Here is a 22,360-nt window from a genome sequence, read left to right as displayed (position 1 = left end):
AAGTAAAAGCCAGGAAGTGTACCCTTCTAATCTGTGCTGTTATTTAGATGAGTGTTTCTCGGAGTGTGACCACCTGCTGCTGTGTGCTACAGTGCTGCCATTAGGCCTGACACCCCCCTTTGGCTTAACTTGTAACAGAATAAGCCTCTTCGTCCAGCCTCTCTATAGCGTTAGGAGCTTTCCACGCTAAACTGAGATGAGCCCAAAGGAGCCGGAGCATCTGCTGGGAGCAGGCTTAGAGCTAATCCTATCCCATCTTCACCCACAGCCCTGCTACAGCCCCTGCGAAAGCTCTGTTCACCCGCTTCTTAGGTGAGAGTGAAAACAGAGCCTCTCCTCCCTCTTTTCCATCCTTCCCTCTCGTCTTCCTCCGCTAGCAAGCTGCTCACCCTCGCTTTATACTCCCAGTCCATATTCACCTAATAGGGAATTCTCCTCGCCCACAAATTGGGGGAAATCGAACGTTCTTTCCCATTGATCCGCTATTGTAAAAGAACCAACTTGGTAGATGATTTTTTTGCTACACGGAAATGAAAGCTGCTGTGTTGTAAAAGCTGCTGTGTTTTGCATTCGGGAAAGTATTCAGACCCCTTGACTTTTCTCCAAATTTTGTTACGTTACAGACTTATTCTAAAATGGATTAAATACATTTTTTCCCTCATCAATCTACACAAAATACCCCGTACTGACAAAGCAAAAACAGGTTTAGGAAATTTGCAAATGTATTAAAAAGAAATAACTGAAATATCACATTTACATAAGTATTCAGATCCTTTACTCAGTACTTTGTTGAAGCACCTTTGGCAGCGATTACAGCCTTGAGTCTTCTTGGGTATGACGCTACAAGCTTGGCACACCTGTATTTGGGGATTCTTCTCTGCCGATCCTCTCAAGCTCTCTCAGGTTGGATGGGGAGCATCGCTGCACAGCTATTTTCAGGTCTCTCCAGAGATGTTTGATCAGGTTCAAGGCTGGGCTCTGGCTGGGCCACTCAAGGACATTGAAACTTGTCTCGAAGCCACTCCTGTGTTGTCTTGGCTGTGTGCTTGGGGTCGTTGTCCTGTTGGAAGGTGAACATTCGCCCCAGTCTGAGGTCCTGAGCTCTCTGGAGCAGGTTTTCATCAAGGATCTCTCTGTACTTTTCTCCGTTCATCTTTCCCTCAATGCTGACTAGTCTCCCAGTCCCTGAAGCTGAAAGAAATCCCCACAGCATGGTGCAGCCATCACCATGCGTCACCGTAGGGACAATGCCAGGTTTCCTCCAGACGTGACACTTAGTATTCAGGCCAAAGAGTTCAATCTTGGTTTCATGAGACCAGAGAATCTTGTTTCTCATGGTCTGAGAGTCCTTTAGGTGCCTTTTGGCAAACTCCAAGCAGGCTGTCATATCTTTTACTGAGGAGTGGTTTCCGTCTGGCCACTCTACTATAAAGGCCTGATGGGTGGAGTGCTGCAGAGATGGTTGTCCTTCTAGAAGGTTCTCCCATCTCCACAGAGGAACTCTGGAGCTCTGTTAGAGTCACCATCGGGTTCTTGGTCACCATCTCAGATCTGTGCCTCGACACAATCTTGTCTCGAAGCTCTACACACATTTCCTTCGACCTCATGGCTTGGTTTTTACTCTGACATGCACTGCTAACTGTGGGACCTTATATAGACAGGTGTGTGTCTTTCCAAATCATGTCCAATCAGTTTAATTTACCACAGGTGGAGTCCAATCAAGTTGTAGAAACATCTCAAGGATGATCAATGGAAACAGGATGACCCTGAGCTCAATTTTGAGTCTCAGAGCAAAGGGTCTGAATACTTATATAAATAAGGTATTTCTGTTTTAATATTTTTTGACCTGTAAAAAATGTTAACCTGTTTTCACTTTGTCTTTATGGGGTATTGTGTGTAGATTGATGAAGACTTTTTTTTAAATCCATTTTCGAATAAGGCTGTAATGTGGATAAAGTCAAGGGGTCTGAATACTTTCCCGAATGCACTGTACATGTAACCAGGTCAAAAGTCCCGACCTACGGTTTGCAATGCTCCCAGGTAGGGAAATACAGGCTGTGAGAAGAGCCCTGTGGCTTCAGGCTATTCAGCGTGGGAGAGTGGGGAAATGTGGGGACCCGGTGTCCAAGTAGGCTACATGTTGCTATGTGTGTGAAAACATTTCATCACAGTTAAGACATTTAACTTGTTTAATCTAGTCCATTTGTAGCTCCACTCACTACCTGTAGCTGTACCGCTAGGCCATCATTGTAAAGAAGAATTTGTTCTTAACTGACTTGCCTAGTTAAATAAAGGTTAAATAAATACTTTTTTTTTTAAATACAGTCTGTTTGTTTGTGTTGTTGGTCTTGGTCGGTAGCTAGCTAGCTAGCTTAATGTTCCGGTCAGTAGCTAGCTAGCTTAATGTTCCGGTCGGTAGCTAGCTAGCTAGCTTAATGTTCCGGTCAGTAGCTAGCTAGCTTAATGTTCCGGTCGGTAGCTAGCTAGCTAGCTTAATGTTCCGGTCAGTAGCTAGCTAGCTTAATGTTCCGGTCAGTAGCTAGCTAGTTTAATGTTCCGGTCAGTAGCTAGCTAGCTTAATGTTCCAGTTGGTAGCTAGCTAGCTTAATGTTCCGGTCAGTAGCTAGCTAGCTTAATGTTCCAGTCGGTAGCTAGCTAGTTTAATGTTCCAGTCGGTAGCTAGCTAGTTTAATGTTCCGGTCGGTAGCTAGCTAGCTTAATGTTCCAGTTGGTAGCTAGCTAGCTTATTGGTAGCTAGCTAGCGCTCACTCACATGGCTAACGTTATTGCTGTCATGAAAAGGGGAAGGGAATTACATTTATCTAAGTTGTGAGAAGGCTCAGGAGCAGGGAATGTTGAAAAGTCATGTACTTTTCTTTAATGTAGTTTTGTAATTGACTAAAACAAGCAAAAAAAACTGAAAACTGTGTTTGAAAAAGTTAACGTTTTTGCTGTGAGCCAATGGAGTAACCTAGGTAACCACAGGTTGTTTTCCCCGCAGGCGGGCAGGGCAGCAACGTTCTGTCTAATACCGACTGGGTCTATCCTGACCTGACCTGCTAGTCACTCAGTCACTAACCTGCTCACCCTCACTCTATCCTGACCTGCTAGTCACTCAGTCACTAACCTGCTCACCCTCACTCTATCCTGACCTGCTAGTCACTCAGTAACTAACCTGCTCACCCTCACTCTATCCTGACCTGCTAGTCACTCAGTCACTCAGTAACTAACCTGCTCACCCTCACTCTATCCTGACCTGCTAGTCACTCAGTCACTCAGTAACTAACCTGCTCACCCTCACTCTATCCTGACCTGACCTGCTAGTCACTCAGTCACTCAGTAACTAACCTGCTCACCCTCACTCTATCCTGACCTGACCTGCTAGTCACTCAGTCACTAACCTGCTCACCCTCACTCTACCCTGACCTGACCTGCTAGTCATTCAGTCACTCAGTAACTAACCTGCTCACCCTCACTCTATCCTGACCTGCTAGTCACTCAGTCACTCAGTCACTAACCTGCTTACCCTCACTCTATCCTGACCTGACCTGCTAGTCACTCAGTCACTCAGTAACTAACCTGCTCACCCTCACTCTATCCTGACCTGTTAGTCACTCAGTCACTCAGTAACTAACCTGCTCACCCTCACTCTATCCTGACCTGCTAGTCACTCAGTCACTCAGTAACTAACCTGCTCACCCTCACTCTATCCTGACCTGCTAGTCACTCAGTCACTAACCTGCTCACCCTCACTACCCTGACCTGCTAGTCACTCAGTCACTCAGTCACTAACCTGCTCACCCTCACTCTATCCTGACCTGCTAGTCACTCAGTCACTCAGTAACTAACCTGCTCACCCTCACTCTATCCTGACCTGCTAGTCACTCAGTCACTCAGTAACTAACCTGCTCACCCTCACTCTATCCTGACCTGCTAGTCACTCAGCTCACTCAAGTAACTAACCTGCTCACCCTCACTCTATCCTGGCCTGACCTGCGCGAGTCACTGAGGCACTCAGCAGCTAACCTCTCCCAACGCCTCACTCTGATCCTGAGCTGACCTGCTAGTCACTCAGTCACTAACCTGCTCACCCTCACTAGCTACCCTGACCTGCTAGTCACTCAGTGCACTGAGTAACTAACCTGCTCACCCTCACTCTATCCTGACCTGCTAGTCACTCAGTCACTCAGTAACTAACCTGCTCACCCTCACTCTATCCTGGCCTGACCTGCTAGTCACTCAGTCACTCAGTAACTAACCTGTGCACCCTCACTCTATCCTGAGCTGACCTGCTAGTCACTCAGTCACTAACCTGCTCACCCTCACTCTACCCTGACCTGACCTGCTAGTCACTCAGTCACTCAGTAACTAACCTGCTCACCCTCACTCTATCCTGACCTGCTAGTCACTCAGTCACTCAGTCACTAACCTGCTCACCCTCACTCTATCCTGACCTGCTAGTCACTCAGTCACTCAGTAACTAACCTGCTCACCCTCACTCTATCCTGACCTGACCTGCTAGTCACTCAGTAACTAACCTGCTCACCCTCACTCTATCCTGACCTGCTAGTCACTCAGTCACTCAGTAACTAACCTGCTCACCCTCACTCTATCCTGGCCTGACCTGCTAGTCACTCAGTCACTCAGTAACTAACCTGCTCACCCTCACTCTATCCTGAGCTGACCTGCTAGTCACTCAGTCACTAACCTGCTCACCCTCACTCTACCCTGACCTGACCTGCTAGTCACTCAGTCACTCAGTAGCTAACCTGCTCACCCTCACTCTATCCTGACCTGACCTGCTAGTCACTCAGTCACTCAGTAACTAAACCTGCTCACACCTCACTCTATCCTGACCTGCTGAGTCACTCAGTCACTCAGTAACTAACCTGCTCACCCTCACTCTATCCTGACCTGACCTGCTAGTCACTCAGTCACTCAGTAACTAACCTGCTCACCCTCACTCTATCCTGACCTGCTAGTCACTCAGTAACTAACCTGCTCACCCTCACTCTATCCTGACCTGCTAGTCACTCAGTCACTCAGTAACTAACCTGCTCACCCTCACTCTATCCTGACATTTTAGTCACTCAGTCACTCAGTAACTAACCTGCTCACCCTCACTCTATCCTGACCTGCTAGTTACTCAGTAACTAACCTGTTCACTCAGAGGACTCAGAGATTACTCACAGCGCTTACTGAAATGACTGATGCTGATCATCTACCTATTTGCCCAGCGTCGTCCAGGTTAGGGGAGGGTTTGGCCGGCAGGGATGTCCTCGTCCCATCGCGCATTAGCGACTCCTGTGGCGGGCCGGGCGCAGTGCACGCTGACGGTCACCAGCTGTACAGTGTTTCCTCCGACACGTTGGTGCGGCTGGCTTCCGGCTTAAGCGGGCATTGTGTCAAGAAGCAGTGCGGCTTGGCTGGGTTGTGTTTCGGAGGACACACGGCTCTCGACCTTCGCCTCTCCCGAGTCCGTACGGGAGTTGCAGCGATGGGACAAGACTGTAACTACCAATTGGAAACCACGAAATTGGGGAGGAAAAGTTTTTTTTTTTTTTTTAAAGAACCCAGTTGAACAGAGATTCAGGAGTGGTGCCTGAGGCAGCGTTTTCCACCACCGTCAACAAAACACCAAATGATGGAATTTCTCGTGGACGAATAGTGTCGCATCCCTCCAATAGAGTCCCAGACACTTGTATAATCTATATCAAGGTGCATTGAAGCTGTTCTGGCTCGTGGTGACCCAACGCCCTATTAAAACACCTTCTGCTGGTGTTTCGTTTATTTTGGCAGTTACCTGTATGTCCTGTATTAGCAAGGAGAGAAGAGAGAATATGAGGGGGAGGGGTAGAGTAGAGAGGAGGCCTGGAGGGTAGAGGAGGAGGACAGAAGAGGAGAGGAGAGGAGAGGAGAGGAGAGGAGAGGAGAGGAGAGGGGCCCAAAAAAATGTGGAAAATGTTCAGCAACTCTCAGAAGACAACGGGACATTTACTTCAAAAATACGTATTTATTATTAAACCAACCAAAACCATTTCCCTGTATCAAATCAAATCAAGTTTATTTTATATAGCCCTTCGTACATCAGCTAATATCTCGAAGTGCTGTACAGAAACCCAGCCTAAAACCCCAAACAGCAAGCAATGCAGGTGTAGAAGCACGGCGGCTAGGAAAAACTCCCTAGAAAGGCCAAAACCTAGGAAGAAACCTAGAGAGGAACCAGGCTATGAGGGATGGCCAGTCCTCTTCTGGCTGTGCCTGGTGGAGATTATAACAGAACATGGCCAAGATGTTCAAATGTTAATAAATGACCAGCATGGTCAAATAATCATCAGGAGTAAATGTCAGTTGGCTTTTCATAGCCGATCATTAAGAGTATCTCTACCGCTCCTGCGGTCTCTAGAGAGCAATCAACAGGGCATAGACAAGGTAGGGTTCTCTGTTAGACTACTGGTCTGGACCATAGAGACAGAACGAGAGGAGATAGGAGGAGATGAGAGGAGATAGGAGGAGAGGGACTCTACTCTCACACTCAACACCCTCAGAACCGGAACCCTCACAACAGGATCCCTCACAACAGGAACCCTCACAACCGGAACCCTCACAACCGGAACCCCCACAACAGGAACCATCACAACCGGAACCCTCACAACAGGAACCCTCACAACCGGAACCCTCACAACAGGAACCCTCACAATAGGAACCCTCACAACAGAAACCCTCACAACAGGAACCCTCACAACCGGAACCCTCACAACAGGAACCCTCACAACAGAAACCCTCACAACCGGATCCCTCACAACCGGATCCCTCACAACAGGACCCCTCACAACCGGAACCCTCACAACAGGACCCCTCTCAACAGGAACCTTCACAACCGGAACCCTTACAACAGGAACCCTCACAACAGGAACCCTCACAACCGGAACCCTCAACACAGGAACCCTCACAACAGGAACCCTCACAACAGGAACCCTCTCAACAGGAACCCTCACAACCGGAACCCTCACAACAGGAACCCTCACAACCGGAACCCCCACAACAGGAACCCTCACAACCGGAACCCTCACAACAGGACCCCTCACAACCGGAACCCTCACAACAGGACCCCTCTCAACAGGAACCCTCACAACCGGAACCCTCACAACAGGAACCCTCACAACAGGAACCCTCACAACCGGATCCCTCACAACCGGATCCCTCACAACAGAAACCCTCACAACAGGAACCCTCACAACCGGAACCCTCTCAACAGGAACCCTCACAACCGGAACCCTCTCAACAGGAACCCTCACAACCGGAACCCTCACAACCGGAACCCTCACAACCGGAACCCTCACAACCGGAACCCTCACAACAGGAACCCTCACAACCGGAACCCTCACAACAGTAACCCTCACAACAGGAACCCTCACAACCGGAACCCTCACATCCGGAACCCTCACAACCGGAACCCTCACAACCGGAACCCTCACAACCGGAACCCTCACAACCGGAACCCTCACAACAGGAACCCTCACAACAGGAACCCTCACAATAGGAACCCTCACAACCGTATCCCTCACAACCGGAACCCTCACAACAGGAACCCTCACAACCGGAACCCTCACAACCGGAACCCTCACAACAGGAACCCTCACACTCCTATTGATAAACTCCTATGGATTTCTTTCCGCACCTTGTGATTGACATCATGGCCTGTCTAGCAGGTCTCAACCAGGTTGGCCAATGTGGCAGATTACCTGACAATGTGTAAATGATGCCCAGGCTGACAGTGAGCACTAGTTCCCCCTTGTGGTTTCTCTGAGCATGAACACAATTACTCCACCATGTAGTTATACTGAACAAAAATATAAACGTGACAATTTCAAAGATTTTATTGAGTTACAGTTCATATAAGGAAATCAGTAATTCATAAGGCCCTAATCTATGGATTTCAGTTGACTGGGCAGGGGCACAGCCATGAGTGGGCCTGGAAGGGCATAGGCCCACCCACTTGACAGCCAGGCCCACCCACTGGTGAGCCAGGCCCAGCCAATCAGAATACATTTTTCTCCACCCCTTCTCGCCGGATGTGAAGGTCTTGGGCTGCTAAATTCTCTAAACATTCACATCTCTGGCAACAGCTCTGGTAGACATTCCTGCAGTCAGCATGACAATTGCACGCTCCCTCAAAACTTGAGACATCTGTGGTATTGTGTGCCCCCCAAGCACAAGGTGCTCCTGTGTAATGATCACGCTGTTTAATGAGCTTCTTGTTATGCCACACCTGTAAAGTGGATTATCTTGGCAAAGGAGAAATGCTCACTAATAGGGATGTGAACAAATTTGTGCCCAAAATTTGAGAGAAATAAGCGTTTTGTGCGTATGGAACATTTCCGGGGAAAACAATGTTTGGTCATGAAACATGGAACCAAATCTTTACATGTCGCATTTATATTTTTGTTCAGTGTTGAAGTATTTTTCACCTCGCTGTTTTTACCCACAGACAAAACACATCACAGTCAACACAATGAAGCCTAGCCATACAAAACGACGAAATAAAACCCCCAAATAAACCCCTAATAAATAACTTGACCACTCTATTTTAGCTAGCTAACTATGACTTAAGTTCAACCGAAACACACTTTGGTACCAACCGAGTTGTCCCTCCTGCCTGGTACTGCGCGCTAACCACAGTACCAAGAGTACCAACATGCGTGGAAATGATCACGTCCATCTCTCAGCTGCTATGTGACTTTAGAGACCACCAGGTGCACGTTCACTCTAGTCCACTGGATGGCGCTGTTTACCAACATACCGGTAACTTCCTGTCCCAGACTTGACACCATGAAACAGCGCCATCTAATAAAAGGAGAAAACAGAGATGCTTGGAAAGTGAAACTCCAAGGACTCCAAGTATAGATTCTTGCCTGGTTTTTATAGAGCTCGCCAGCTTGTAGTCCTTAAAACCCTTATATGAGTTACCTCTGGTTCGTTCAGCCGTTCCTATGGCGAAAATGAATGGGGAAAGAATAGGGTTTTGGGATAAACGCCCGAAAATAAGGTCTGAGTAAACACAGGCTTAGGAGATCTTATAGGTTTTGTTCTATGAGATAATATCAGTCAATTAACGTCACCATTATGAAGTCTTTCGTTCTAGCATATATTTGCATATTTCCGTTAAGGAACACCTACTCTATGAAGTGCGTGTGTGCAAAATCTCAATTTACCCTTGCGCTCCTTCTAAACAAAGCTTTTTTGTTTATTTTGGCAAAGGGTAAGGTCTAAAAAAAAATTGTCCACTCTGTTCGTAACATATTAACGTTTTTGGGAACAGAAACATTTATTGAGATCGTTTGTTTAATCGATGAGAACATTTCGTTCCATCTTCTCCCACTGCAGACCACTGTGCTTCCTCTCACCACCATATTCGGTAGTGAGAGGAAACCCCCAAGCGGATGCTTCACATTTATACATCCGGTGAAATGTCTGTCTCATTATATTTGTGGCTCTGCGAAGTTTAAGAAGTATGAATGCCCTGCATCTGCAGAGCCGCATCACCGTAAATACTGTTCGGACAATGCAGAAACCAGTTTGACCATAAATCGGCTTTGCTAAAACGCTTGACTCACCGTACAGACAACCAGGAAAAAGCTACACCCGGAAGTAATTCCTCCAGCTGTTAGTGTTGGTGTGAGTTGTGAGAGAGAGAGAGAGAGGGAGGGTGAAGATGGTGGTTGTTTGTGGATTTCTTTGGGATGAAAATAATACACCGTATAAAAATGTAACCTGAAGACATACATCCACGTCTGGTCTCGAAACAAGGAACATTGTGGTAAGAAAGCGACAGATAACGTTAAAGCTGAGTTTGGCGAGTTACCTTAACTATGCTAACAGAATTGGCAGTATTGTCACAGATACAACAACGGGATGGGTTAGTTATACACATATTTGGTATTGTTATGCTAACTGGCTAGCTAGCTTTGATTTAGCTAGGAACAATTGTTGGTCAATTAGGGCAAAATAGCAACCATTGTAACATGTTGTCAATGCTAGCTAACGTTAATCACGACTTGTGAAGAGCGATTGCTTTCTTATTGGTTTGAATGATTGCTGAAGTTAATAATTGTAGCTAGTTTAGGTAATGTAATTGACCATTTTAATCCGTTCATACATCCGCTGCTGTGTGTCTGTCGCTCAAACCGATATGACAAATGTGTTGTGGGGAATAATCATGCAAAAATGTTTCACACATTAGTTACTAGTAACGTTAGCTACTAAAGAAACATGTTCAAACCAGAATAAATGTTCTTCAGAAAGTACTGATCAAATGAATTGCTAGTAGATCAGATATGACAGGTGAGTTCTTCTCGTAACACAGTAAACCAAAGAGACGATGTGGACTGGATCAGAACTATGTGGCATGTGTGGGTAGTCATAACCTGTCACTGGCTATCACTGCATGTACGAGCCTACTAGTCCAGGCTATTTAAAGAGTGTATGGGGTGTGACCGTAGGCAGGCTTTGTAGACAACATACCAGACCCGACTATTAGGAAATGAGTGCGTTTCCTCAACTGCAGAGGAAGGTGGAGCTTGACTGAATGATAGCCGATACTACAGCCACGGTTGTGCTGTTTCTCTACTCGTTGTGTGGATAGCTGCACCTAGACATGACAGTGTGCTGTTTCTCTACTCGTTGTGTGGATAGCTGCATCTAGACATGACAGCGTGCTGTTTCTCTACTCGTTGTGTGGATAGCTGCATCTAGACATGACAGTGTGTTGTTTCTCTACTCGTTGTGTGGATAGCTGCACCTAGACATGACAGTGTGCTGTTTCTCTACTCGTTGTGTGGATAGCTGCACCTAGACATGACAGTGTGCTGTTTCTCTACTCGTTGTGTGGATAGCTGCATCTAGACATGACAGTGTGCTGTTTCTCTACTCGTTGTGTGGATAGCTGCATCTAGACATGACAGCGTGCTGTTTCTCTACTCGTTGTGTGGATAGCTGCATCTAGACATGACAGTGTGTTGTTTCTCTACTCGTTGTGTGGATAGCTGCACCTAGACATGACAGTGTGCTGTTTCTCTACTGCGTTGTGCGGATAGCTGCAACCTAGACATGACAGTGTGCTGTTTCCTCTACTCGTTGCGTGTGGACAGCCTGCACCTAGACATGACAGTGTGCTGTTTCTCTACTCGTTGTGTGGATAGCTGCATCTAGACATGACAGCGTCCTAAATGACACCCTATTCCCCTTTATAGTGTCATTGGGGACACACACTATGTTATTCAGGGCAAGCTCATTGTAACTCTTGGGCATCTAAATGCCCAGCCTAGTTAACATTAAACCTGGCCTGGATCATATTTATACACAAATGACACATCTGACCTTTAGACTCAAGTAGGTGAATGTGTTTGTACATCCAGACAGGGGTGTGGGAGACAGATGCATGGATGTGTGTTTATACAGACAGGGGTGAGGGAGACAGATACATGGATGTGTGTTTGTACAGACAGACAGGGGTGTGGGAGAAAGCTACATGGATGTGTGTTTGTACAGACAGACAGGGGTGTGGGAGAAAGCTACATGGATGTGTGTTTGTACAGACAGGGGTGAGGGAGAAAGCTACATGGATGTGTGTTTGTACAGACAGACAGGGGTGTGGGGGAAAGCTACATGGATGTGTGTTTGTACAGACAGGGGTGAGGGAGAAAGCTACATGGATGTGTGTTTGTACAGACAGACAGGGGTGTGGGGGACAAGCTACATGGATGTGTGTCTGCACAGACAGACAGGGGGTGTGGAAAGCTACATGGATGTGTGTTTGTACAGACAGGGGTGAGGGCAGAAAGCTACATGGATGTGTGTTTGTACAGACAGACAGGGGTGTGGGAGAAAGCTACATGGATGTGTGTTTGTACAGACAGACAGGGGGTGTGGGAGAAAGCTACATGGATGTGTGTTTGTACAGACAGACAGGGGTGTGGGAGAAAGCTGACATGGATGTGTGTTTGCACAGACAGACAGGGGTGTGGGAGAAAGCTACATGGATGTGTGTTTGTACAGACAGACAGGGGTGTGGGAGAAAGCTACATGGATGTGTGTTTGTAGAGACAGACAGGGGTGTGGGAGAAAGCTCACATGGATGTGTGTTTGTACAGACAGACAGGGGTGTGGGAGAAAGCTGCATGGATGTGTGTTTGTAGACAGACAGGGGTGTGGGAGAAAGCTACATGGATGTGTGTTTGTACAGACAGGGGTGTGGGAGAAAGCTACATGGATGTGTGTTTGTACAGACAGGGGTGAGGGAGAAAGCTACATGGATGTGTGTTGAGTACAGACAGACAGGGGTGTGGGGGAAAGCTACATGGATGTGTGTTTGTACAGACAGGGGTGTGGGAGAAAGCTACATGGATGTGTGTTTGTACAGACAGGGGTGTGGGAGAAAGCTACATGGATGTGTGTTTGTACAGACAGGGGTGTGGGAGAAAGCTACATGGATGTGTGTTTGTACAGACAGGGGTGAGGGAGAAAGCTACATGGATGTGTGTTTGTAGCAGACAGACAGGGGTGTGGGAGAAAGCTACATGGATGTGTGTTTGTACAGACAGGGGTGTGGGGAGAGAAAGATACATGGATGTGTGTTTGTACAGACAGACAGGGGTGTGGGGGAGAAAGCTACATGGATGTGTGTTTGTACAGACAGGGGTGTGGGAGAAAGTCAGACATGGGTGTGTGTTTGTACAGACAGACAGGGGTGTGGGAGAAAGCTACATGGATGTGTGTTTGTACAGACAGGGGTGAGGGAGAAAGCTACATGGATGTGTGTTTGTACAGACAGACAGGGGTGTGGGAGAAAGCTACATGGATGTGTGTTTGTACAGACAGGGGTGAGGGAGAAAGCTACATGGATGTGTGTTTGTACAGACAGACAGGGGTGTGGGAGAAAGCTACATGGATGTGTGTTTGTACAGACAGACAGGGGTGTGGGAGAAAGCTACATGGATGTGTGTTTGTACAGACAGGGGTGAGGGAGAAAGCTACATGGATGTGTGTTTGTACAGACAGACAGGGGTGGGGGAGAAAGCTACATGGATGTGTGTTTGTACAGACAGACAGGGGTGTGGGAGAAAGCTACATGGATGTGTGTTTGTACAGACAGACAGGGGTGTGGGAGAAAGCTACATGGATGTGTGTTTGTACAGACAGACAGGGGTGTGGGAGAAAGCTACATGGATGTGTGTTTGTACAGACAGACAGGGGTGTGGGAGAAAGCTACATGGATGTGTGTTTGTACAGACAGACAGGGGTGTGGGAGAAAGCTACATGGATGTGTGTTTGTACAGACAGACAGGGGTGTGGGAGAAAGCTACATGGATGTGTGTTTGTACAGACAGGGGTGTGGGAGAAAGCTACATGGATGTGTGTTTGTACAGACAGGGGTGTGGGAGAAAGCTACATGGATGTGTGTTTGTACAGACAGGGGTGAGGGAGAAAGCTACATGGATGTGTGTTTGTACAGACAGACAGGGGTGTGGGAGAAAGCTACATGGATGTGTGTTTGTACAGACAGGGGTGTGGGAGAAAGCTACATGGATGTGTGTTTGTACAGACAGGGGTGTGGGAGAAAGCTACATGGATGTGTGTTTGTACAGACAGGGGTGTGGGAGAAAGCTACATGGATGTGTGTTTGTACAGACAGGGGTGAGGGAGAAAGCTACATGGATGTGTGTTTGTACAGACAGACAGGGGTGTGGGAGAAAGCTACATGGATGTGTGTTTGTACAGACAGGGGTGTGGGAGAAAGATACATGGATGTGTGTTTGTACAGACAGACAGGGGTGTGGGAGAAAGCTACATGGATGTGTGTTTGTACAGACAGGGGTGTGGGAGAAAGCTACATGGATGTGTGTTTGTACAGACAGGGGTGTGGGAGAAAGCTACATGGATGTGTGTTTGTACAGACAGACAGGGGTGTGGGAGAAAGATACATGGATGTGTGTTTGTACAGACAGGGGTGTGGGAGAAAGCTACATGGATGTGTGTTTGTACAGACAGGGGTGTGGGAGAAAGCTACATGGATGTGTGTTTGTACAGACAGGGGTGTGGGAGAAAGATACATGGATGTGTGTTTGTACAGACAGGGGTGTGGGAGAAAGATACATGGATGTGTGTTTGTACAGACAGGGGTGTGGGAGAAAGCTACATGGATGTGTGTTTGTACAGACAGACAGGGGTGTGGGAGAAAGCTACATGGATGTGTGTTTGTACAGACAGGGGTGTGGGAGAAAGATACATGGATGTGTGTTTGTACAGACAGACAGGGGTGTGGGAGAAAGCTACATGGATGTGTGTTTGTACAGACAGGGGTGTGGGAGAAAGCTACATGGATGTGTGTTTGTGTCCCCATCAGGGAAATATGCTGTTGTGGAAGGGATAGAAGCCAGTGTGCAGATCTGTGAGAACACACACAGACACACACACACACACTTGGCACTCCACCACCTCACATTGCTGACACACTTCCGTGGCTCATGGTCTAACATGGTGTGTGTTTGCGCAGGTATTTGGGCCTGGATGAGGTCTTGTAGCCAACAACGTTCCCCTACTCCCCCAACACAGCAGGCCAGAGGAGAGGAGTAGACAGACGTTAGAAGGGCCATTGTGAAGAGGACACACTGAGGTGAGTTACATCTGGTTGGTGTGTTGTGGAGACGGCTATTACACCTCGTTTAGATACTACTAGTTCTACACAACATACAGACAGAGGCTAGGGCTTCCTGTAGGCTAGGGCTTCCTGTAGGCTAGGGCTTCCTGTAGGCTAGGGCTTCCTGTAGACTAGTGGCTTCCTGTAGGCTAGGGGCTTCCTGTAGGCTAGGGCTTCCTGTAGGCTAGGGCTTCCTGTAGGCTAGGGCTTCCTGTAGGCTAGGGGCTTCCTGTAGGCTAGGGCTTCCTGTAGGCTAGGGGCTTCCTGTAGGCTAGGGGCTTCCTGTAGGCTAGGGGCTTCCTGTAGGCTAGGGGCTTCCTGTAGGCTAGGGCTTCCTGTAGGCTAGGGGCTTCCTGTAGGCTAGGGGCTTCCTGTAGGCTAGGGGCTTCCTGTAGGCTAGGGCTTCCTGTAGGCTAGGGCTTCCTGTAGGCTAGGGGCTTCCTGTAGGCTAGGGCTTCCTGTAGGCTAGGGGCTTCCTGTAGGCTAGGGGCTTCCTGTAGGCTAGGGGCTTCCTGTAGGCTAGGGGCTTCCTGTAGGCTAGGGGCTTCCTGTAGGCTAGGGGCTTCCTGTAGGCTAGGGCTTCCTGTAGGCTAGGGGCTTCCTGTAGGCTAGGGGCTTCCTGTAGGCTAGGGGCTTCCTGTAGGCTAGGGGCTTCCTGTAGGCTAGGGGCTTCCTTTAGGCTAGGGGCTTCCTGTAGGCTAGGGGCTTCCTGTAGGCTAGGGGCTTCCTGTAGGCTAGGGGCTTCCTGTAGGCTAGGGGCTTCCTGTAGGCTAGGGCTTCCTGTAGGCTAGGGGCTTCCTGTAGGCTAGGGGCTTCCTGTAGGCTAGGGCTTCCTGTAGGCTAGGGGCTTCCTGTAGGCTAGGGCTTCCTGTAGGCTAGGGGCTTCCTGTAGAAGGAGGAGGACTGGCTTAGGGTTGGTCGTGGAGTAGGGGTCAAATAAAACATCTACACAACATACAGGGTAGGACCAAACAAATAGGTTCCCAGGTCTGGTGTCTGTCTACTACAGTTATGTAGGGGGTAACCTGTAGCCCAGGTCTGGTGTCTGTCTACTACAGTTATGTAGGGGGTAACCTGTAGCCCAGGTCTGGTGTCTGTCTACTACAGTTATGTAGGGGGTAACCTGTAGCCCAGGTCTGGTGTCTGTCTACTACAGTTATGTAGGGGGTAACCTGTAGCCCAGGTCTGGTGTCTGTCTACTACAGTTATGTAGGGGGTAACCTGTAGCCCAGGTCTGGTGTCTGTCTACTACAGTTATGTAGGGGGTAACCTGTAGCCCAGGTCTGGTGTCTGTCTACTACAGTTATGTAGGGGGTAACCTGTAGCCCAGGTCTGGTGTCTGTCTACTACAGTTATGTAGGGGGTAACCTGTAGCCCAGGTCTGGTGTCTGTCTACTACAGTTATGTAGGGGGTAACCTGTAGCCCAGGTCTGGTGTCTGTCTACTACAGTTATGTAGGGGGTAACCTGTAGCCCAGGTCTGGTGTCTGTCTACTACAGTTATGTAGGGGGTAACCTGTAGCCCAGGTCTGGTGTCTGTCTACTACAGTTATGTAGGGGGTAACCTGTAGCCCAGGTCTGGTGTCTGTCTACTACAGTTATGTAGGGGGTAACCTGTAGCCCAGGTCTGGTGTCTGTCTACTACAGTTATGTAGGGGGTAACCTGTAGCCCAGGTCTGGTGTCTGTCTACTACGGTTATGTAGGGGGTAACCTGTAGCCCAGGTCTGGTGTCTGTCTACTACAGTTATGTAGGGGATAACCTGTAGCCCAGGTCTGGTGTCTGTCTACTACGGTTATGTAGGGGGTAACCTGTAGCCCAGGTCTGGTGTCTGTCTACTACGGTTATGTAGGGGATAACCTGTAGCCCAGGTCTGGTGTCTGTCTACTACAGTCATGTAGGGGGTAACCTGTAGCCCAGGTCTGGTGTCTGTCTACTACAGTTATGTAGGGGGTAACCTGTAGCCCAGGTCTGTTGTCTGTCTACTACAGTTATGTAGGGGGTAACCTGTAGCCCAGGTCTGGTGTCTGTCTACTACAGTTATGTAGGGGGTAACCTGTAGCCCAGGTCTGGTGTCTGTCTACTACAGTTATGTAGGGGGTAACCTGTAGCCCAGGTCTGGTGTCTGTCTACTACAGTTATGTAGGGGGTAACCTGTAGCCCAGGTCTGGTGTCTGTCTACTACAGTTATGAAATGGGACTGTGAAGAGACACAGCCCTATGTGCAGTTAGGTGTTCTTTAATCTGGTTGTATTGGTACCTTGAGTTACCTGGGTTACCAGAGAGTTCCATGTAGTCATGGCTCGATTTAATACTGTGTGTTTCCCAGCCTCTGTTCTGGACCTGGGGACGGTGAAGAGACCTCTGGTTGCATGTGTTGTACCGACGAGTGTCTGAACTGTGTGCCAACTGTTTGAACAGGGAGTAACATCAACACCTCGTACAAAGACCAATTAGTGATGTCTACATTTGAGTCATTAAGCTCTTATCCAGACGGACTTATCAAATTATCTGTACTAGGGGCGACGCTCTGATGAGGTCAGATACCTAGGCTGTACTAGGGGTGACTCTCTGACGAGGTCAGATACCTAGGCTGTACTAGGGGTGACTCTCTGACGAGGTCAGATACCTAGGCTGTACTAGGGGTGACTCTCTGACGAGGTCAGATACCTAGGCTGTACTAGGGGTGACTCTCTGACGAGGTCAGATACCTAGGCTGTACTAGGGGTGGCTCTCTGACGAGGTCAGATACCTAGGCTGTACAGGGGTGATGCTCTGACGAGGTCAGATACCTAGGCTGTACTAGGGGTGACTCTCTGACGAGGTCAGATACCTAGGCTGTACTAGGGGTGGCTCTCTGACGAGGTCAGATACCTAGGCTGTATTAGGGGTGACTCTCTGACGAGGTCAGATACCTAGGCTGTACTAGGGGTGACTCTCTGACGAGGTCAGATACCTAGGCTGTACTAGGGGTGACTCTCTGATGAGGTCAGATACCTAGGCTGTGCTAGGGGTGACTCTGACAAGGTCAGATACCTAGGCTGTGCTAGGGGTGACTCTCTGACGAGGTCAGATACCTAGGCTGTACTAGGGGCGACTCTCTGACGAGGTCAGATACCTAGGCTGTACTAGGGGTGATGCTCTGACGAGGTCAGATACCTAGGCTGTACTAGGGGTGACTCTGACGAGGTCAGATACCTAGGCTGTACTAGGGGTGACTCTCTGACGAGGTCAGATACCTAGGCTGTACTAGGGGTGACTCTCTGACGAGGTCAGATACCTAGGCTGTACTAGGGGTGACTCTGACGAGGTCAGATACCTCGGCTGTACTAGGGGCGACTCTCTGACGAGGTCAGCAGGCGCTGGTTAGCAGAACCAGGCAGCAGACAGGAACCAGGCAGCAGACAGGAACCAGGCAGCAGACAGGAACCAGGCAGCAGACAGGAACCAGACAGCAGACAGGAACCAGGCAGCAGACAGGAACCAGGCAGCAGACAGGAACCAGGCAGCAGACAGGAACCAGGCAGCAGACAGGAACCAGGCAGCAGACAGGAACCAGGCAGCAGACAGGAACCAGGCAGCAGACAGGAACCAGGCAGCAGACAGGAACCAGGCAGCAGACAGCAGGGCTCTATCTGGGCCCTGTGCTGTGGGAGTTGAGAGTTCAAGGTTGACTCACCTCTCGGTGTATGACTGAAGTTTTAGGGGAGACGGAGAGAAGCTTTAGAATGATTTATTCAAAGATTCTACCACATTCAGTCCAAATAAAGTCCAATAGTTGGACTGTGGTCCTGTAGATAATGGACTGTGGTCCTGTAGATAATGGACTGTGGTCCTGTAGATAATGGACTGTGGTCCTGTAGATAATGGGCTGTGGTCCTGTAGATAATGGATTGTGGTCCTGTAGATAATGGACTGTGGTCCTGTAGATAATGGACTGTGGTCCTGTAGATAATGGACTGTGGTCCTGTAGTTAATGTGCTGTGGTCCTGTAGATAATGGACTGTGGTCCTGTAGATAATGGACTGTGGTCCTGTAGTTAATGGACTGTGGTCCTGTAGTTAATGGACTGTGGTCCTGTAGATAATGGACTGTGGTCCTGTAGTTAATGGACTGTGGTCCTGTAGATAATGGACTGTGGTCCTGTAGTTAATGGACTGTGGTCCTGTAGTTAATGGACTGTGGTCCTGTAGTTAATGGACTGTGGTCCTGTAGTTAATGGACTGGGGTCCTGTAGATAATGGACTGTGGTCCTGTAGATAATGGACTGTGGTCCTGTAGATAATGGACTGTGGTCCTGTAGTTAATGGACTGTGGTCTTGTAGTTAATGGACTGTGGTCCTGTAGTTAATGGACTGTGGTCCTGTAGTTAATGGACTGTGGTCCTGTAGTTAATGGACTGTGGTCCTGTAGTTAATGGACTGTGGTCCTGTAGTTAATGGACTGTGGTCCTGTAGTTAATGGACTGTGGTCCTGTAGGTAATGGACTGTGGTCCTGTAGGTAATGGACTGTGGTCCTGTAGGTAATGGACTGTGGTCCTGTAGGTAATGGACTGTGGTCCTGTAGATAATGGACTGTGGTCCTGTAGTTAATGGACTGTGGTCCTGTAGATAATGGACTGTGGTCCTGTAGATAATGGACTGTGGTCCTGTAGTTAATGGACTGTGGTCCTGTAGTTAATGGACTGTGGTCCTGTAGTTAATGGACTGTGGTCCTGTAGTTAATGGACTGTGGTCCTGTAGTTAATGGACTGTGGTCCTGTAGATAATGGACTGTGGTCCTGTAGATAATGGACTGTGGTCCTGTAGATAATGGACTGTGGTCCTGTAGATAATGGACTGTGGTCCTGTAGTTAATGGACTGTGGTCCTGTAGTTAATGGACTGTGGTCCTGTAGTTAATGGACTGTGGTCCTGTAGATAATGGACTGTGGTCCTGTAGTTAATGGACTGTGGTCCTGTAGATAATGGACTGTGGTCCTGTAGATAATGGACTGTGGTCCTGTAGTTAATGGACTGTGGTCCTGTAGTTAATGGACTGTGGTCCTGTAGTTAATGGACTGTGGTCCTGTAGATAATGGACTGTGGTCCTGTAGATAATGGACTGTGGTCCTGTAGTTAATGGGCTGTGGTCCTGTAGTTAATGGACTGTGGTCCTGTAGTTAATGGACTGTGGTCCTGTAGTTAATGGACTGTGGTCCTGTAGTTAATGGACTGTGGTCCTGTAGTTAATGGACTGTGGTCCTGTAGATAATGGGCTGTGGTCCTGTAGATAATGGACTGTGGTCCTGTAGATAATGGACTGTGGTCCTGTAGTTAATGGACTGTGGTCCTGTAGATAATGGGCTGTGGTCCTGTAGTTAATGGGCTGTGGTCCTGTAGATAATGGACTGTGGTCCTGTAGTTAATGGACTGTGGTCCTGTAGTTAATGGACTGTGGTCCTGTAGTTAATGGACTGTGGTCCTGTAGATAATGGACTGTGGTCCTGTAGATAATGGACTGTGGTCCTGTAGATAATGGACTGTGGTCCTGTAGTTAATGGACTGTGGTCCTGTAGGTAATGGACTGTGGTCCTGTAGTTAATGGACTGTGGTCCTGTAGTTAATGGACTGTGGTCCTGTAGTTAATGGACTGTGGTCCTGTAGATAATGGACTGTGGTCCTGTAGATAATGGACTGTGGTCCTGTAGATAATGGACTGTGGTCCTGTAGATAATGGACTTTACAGCACAGCAAGGGTAGAAGACTATTTTGAGGAGCCATGAAATAGACTTTTGTTAAATGACTATTTCTGATGCCTTTTCTCTCCATCTGTCCTCCCCCTCCTTCTCCCCCGTCTTGTCTCTCCATCTGTCCTCCCCCTCCTTCCCCCCTGTCTTGTCTCCCCATCCTTCCCCCCCGTCATCTCTCCATCTGTCTTCCCCCCCGTCTTGTCTCCATCTCTGTCCTCCCCCTTTCATCCCCCCGTCTCTCCATCTCTGTCCTCCCCCTTTCATCCCCCCGTCTCTCCATCTCTGTCCTCCCCCTCCTTCCCCCCCGTCTTGTCTCTCCATCTCTGTCCTCCCCCTTTCATCCCCCCGTCTCTCCATCTCTGTCCTCCCCCTCTTTCCCCCCCGTCTTGTCTCTCCATCTCTGTCCTCCCCCTTTCATCCCCCCGTCTCTCCATCTCTGTCCTCCCCCTCCTTCCCCCCCGTCTCTCCATCTCTATCCTCCCCCTCCTCCCCCCCGTCTTGTCTCTCCATCTCTGTCCTCCCCCTTTCATCCCCCCGTCTTGTCTCTCCATCTCTGTCCTCCCCCTTTCATCCCCCCGTCTCTCCATCTCTGTCCTCCCCCTCCTTCCCCCCCCGTCTCTCCATCTCTGTCCTCCCCCTCCTTCCCCTCCGTCTTGTCTCTCCATCTCTGTCCTCCCCCTCCTTCCCCTCCGTCTTGTCTCTCCATCTCTGTCCTCCCCCTCCTTCCCCCCCGTCTCTCCATCTCTGTCCTCCCCCTTTCATCCCCCCGTCTCTCCATCTCTGTCCTCCCCCCCGTCTTGTCTCTCCATCTCTGTCCTCCCCCTCCTTTCCCCCCCGTCTCTCCATCTCTGTCCTCCCCCTCCTTCCAGGGCAGGATGCAGTCTTCAGGCCACCGGCAGCGTGACACAGAGCAGCACCAACCCCTGCTGTCAGCTGACGATGACCCTGAGGCTGGGGCAGGAGCTGGTCCTCTGTGTCCCCCGGCTGACCAGGACGGCCTGTGGTTCATCCAGGACGGCTGTGGTATAGTCTGTGGTGTGGTGACCTGGTTGTTGGTCCTCTACGCCGACTTTGTGGTCAATCTGGTGATGCTGCTGCCAAACAAGAGCTTGTGGTACTCCGTGATCAACGGAGCGCTGTTTAACTTCCTGGCCGTCATGGCGCTGGCCTCGCATCTACGTGCCATGCTGTCAGACCCGGTGAGAAGTTGGAGGGGGTGGGGAGGAAGGAGAGACTGGGAGGAAGGAGAGACTGGGGAGGAAGGAGAGACTGGGGAGGAAGGAGAGACTGGGAGGAAGGAGAGACTGGGGAGGAAGGAGAGACTGGGGAGGAAGGAGAGACTGGGGAGGAAGGAGAGACTGGGGAGGAAGGAGAGACTGGGGGGGAGGAGAGACTGGGGAGGAAGGAGAGACTGGGGAGGAAGGAGAGACTGGGGAGGAAGGAAAGACTGGGGGGGAAGGAGGGACTGGGGAGGAAGGAGAGACTGGGGAGGAAGGAGAGACTGGGGAGGAAGGAGAGACTGGGAGGAAGGAGAGACTGGGGAGGAAGGAGAGACTGGGGAGGAAGGAGAGACTGGGAGGAAGGAGAGACTGGGGAGGAAGGAGAGACTGGGGAGGAAGGAGAGACTGGGGAGGAAGGAAAGACTGGGGGGGAGGAGAGACTGGGGAGGAAGGAGAGACTGGGGAGGAAGGAGAGACTGGGGAGGAAGGAAAGACTGGGGGGGAGGAGAGACTGGGGAGGAAGGAAAGACTGGGGGGGTGGCGAGACAAGAGGGGACTATACGTTGATGTCTCCTCTCCTCAGGGTAAAGACTATATAGATTGATGTCTCCTCAGGGTAAAGACTATATAGATTGATGTCTCCTCAGGGTAAAGACTATATAGATTGATGTGTCCTCTCCTCAGGGTAAAGACTATATAGATTGATGTCTCCT

The 22,360-nt window shown here is 49.3% G+C and overlaps 1 protein-coding gene across 1 annotated transcript in view; it reads left to right on the top strand.

Annotated features, from left to right (window-relative positions):
* The first annotated feature begins 9,507 nt into the window (after positions 1 to 9,507).
* The window catches only part of LOC139575426 (palmitoyltransferase ZDHHC7-like), a 49,307-nt gene continuing 36,454 nt past the window's right edge, over positions 9,508 to 22,360 (top strand). The window contains exons 1-3 of the mRNA XM_071400377.1: positions 9,508 to 9,820; positions 14,555 to 14,674; positions 21,297 to 21,626. Coding sequence (XP_071256478.1) covers positions 21,303 to 21,626 — 324 coding nt within the window. The 5' untranslated portion in view covers positions 9,508 to 9,820; positions 14,555 to 14,674; positions 21,297 to 21,302. The remainder of the gene's footprint in view (positions 9,821 to 14,554; positions 14,675 to 21,296; positions 21,627 to 22,360) is intronic.

Source organism: Salvelinus alpinus, chromosome 5 (assembly GCF_045679555.1).
Source record: "Salvelinus alpinus chromosome 5, SLU_Salpinus.1, whole genome shotgun sequence".
Classification (NCBI taxonomy): domain Eukaryota; kingdom Metazoa; phylum Chordata; class Actinopteri; order Salmoniformes; family Salmonidae; genus Salvelinus; species Salvelinus alpinus.
This window is presented reverse-complemented; position numbering and strand designations above follow the sequence as displayed.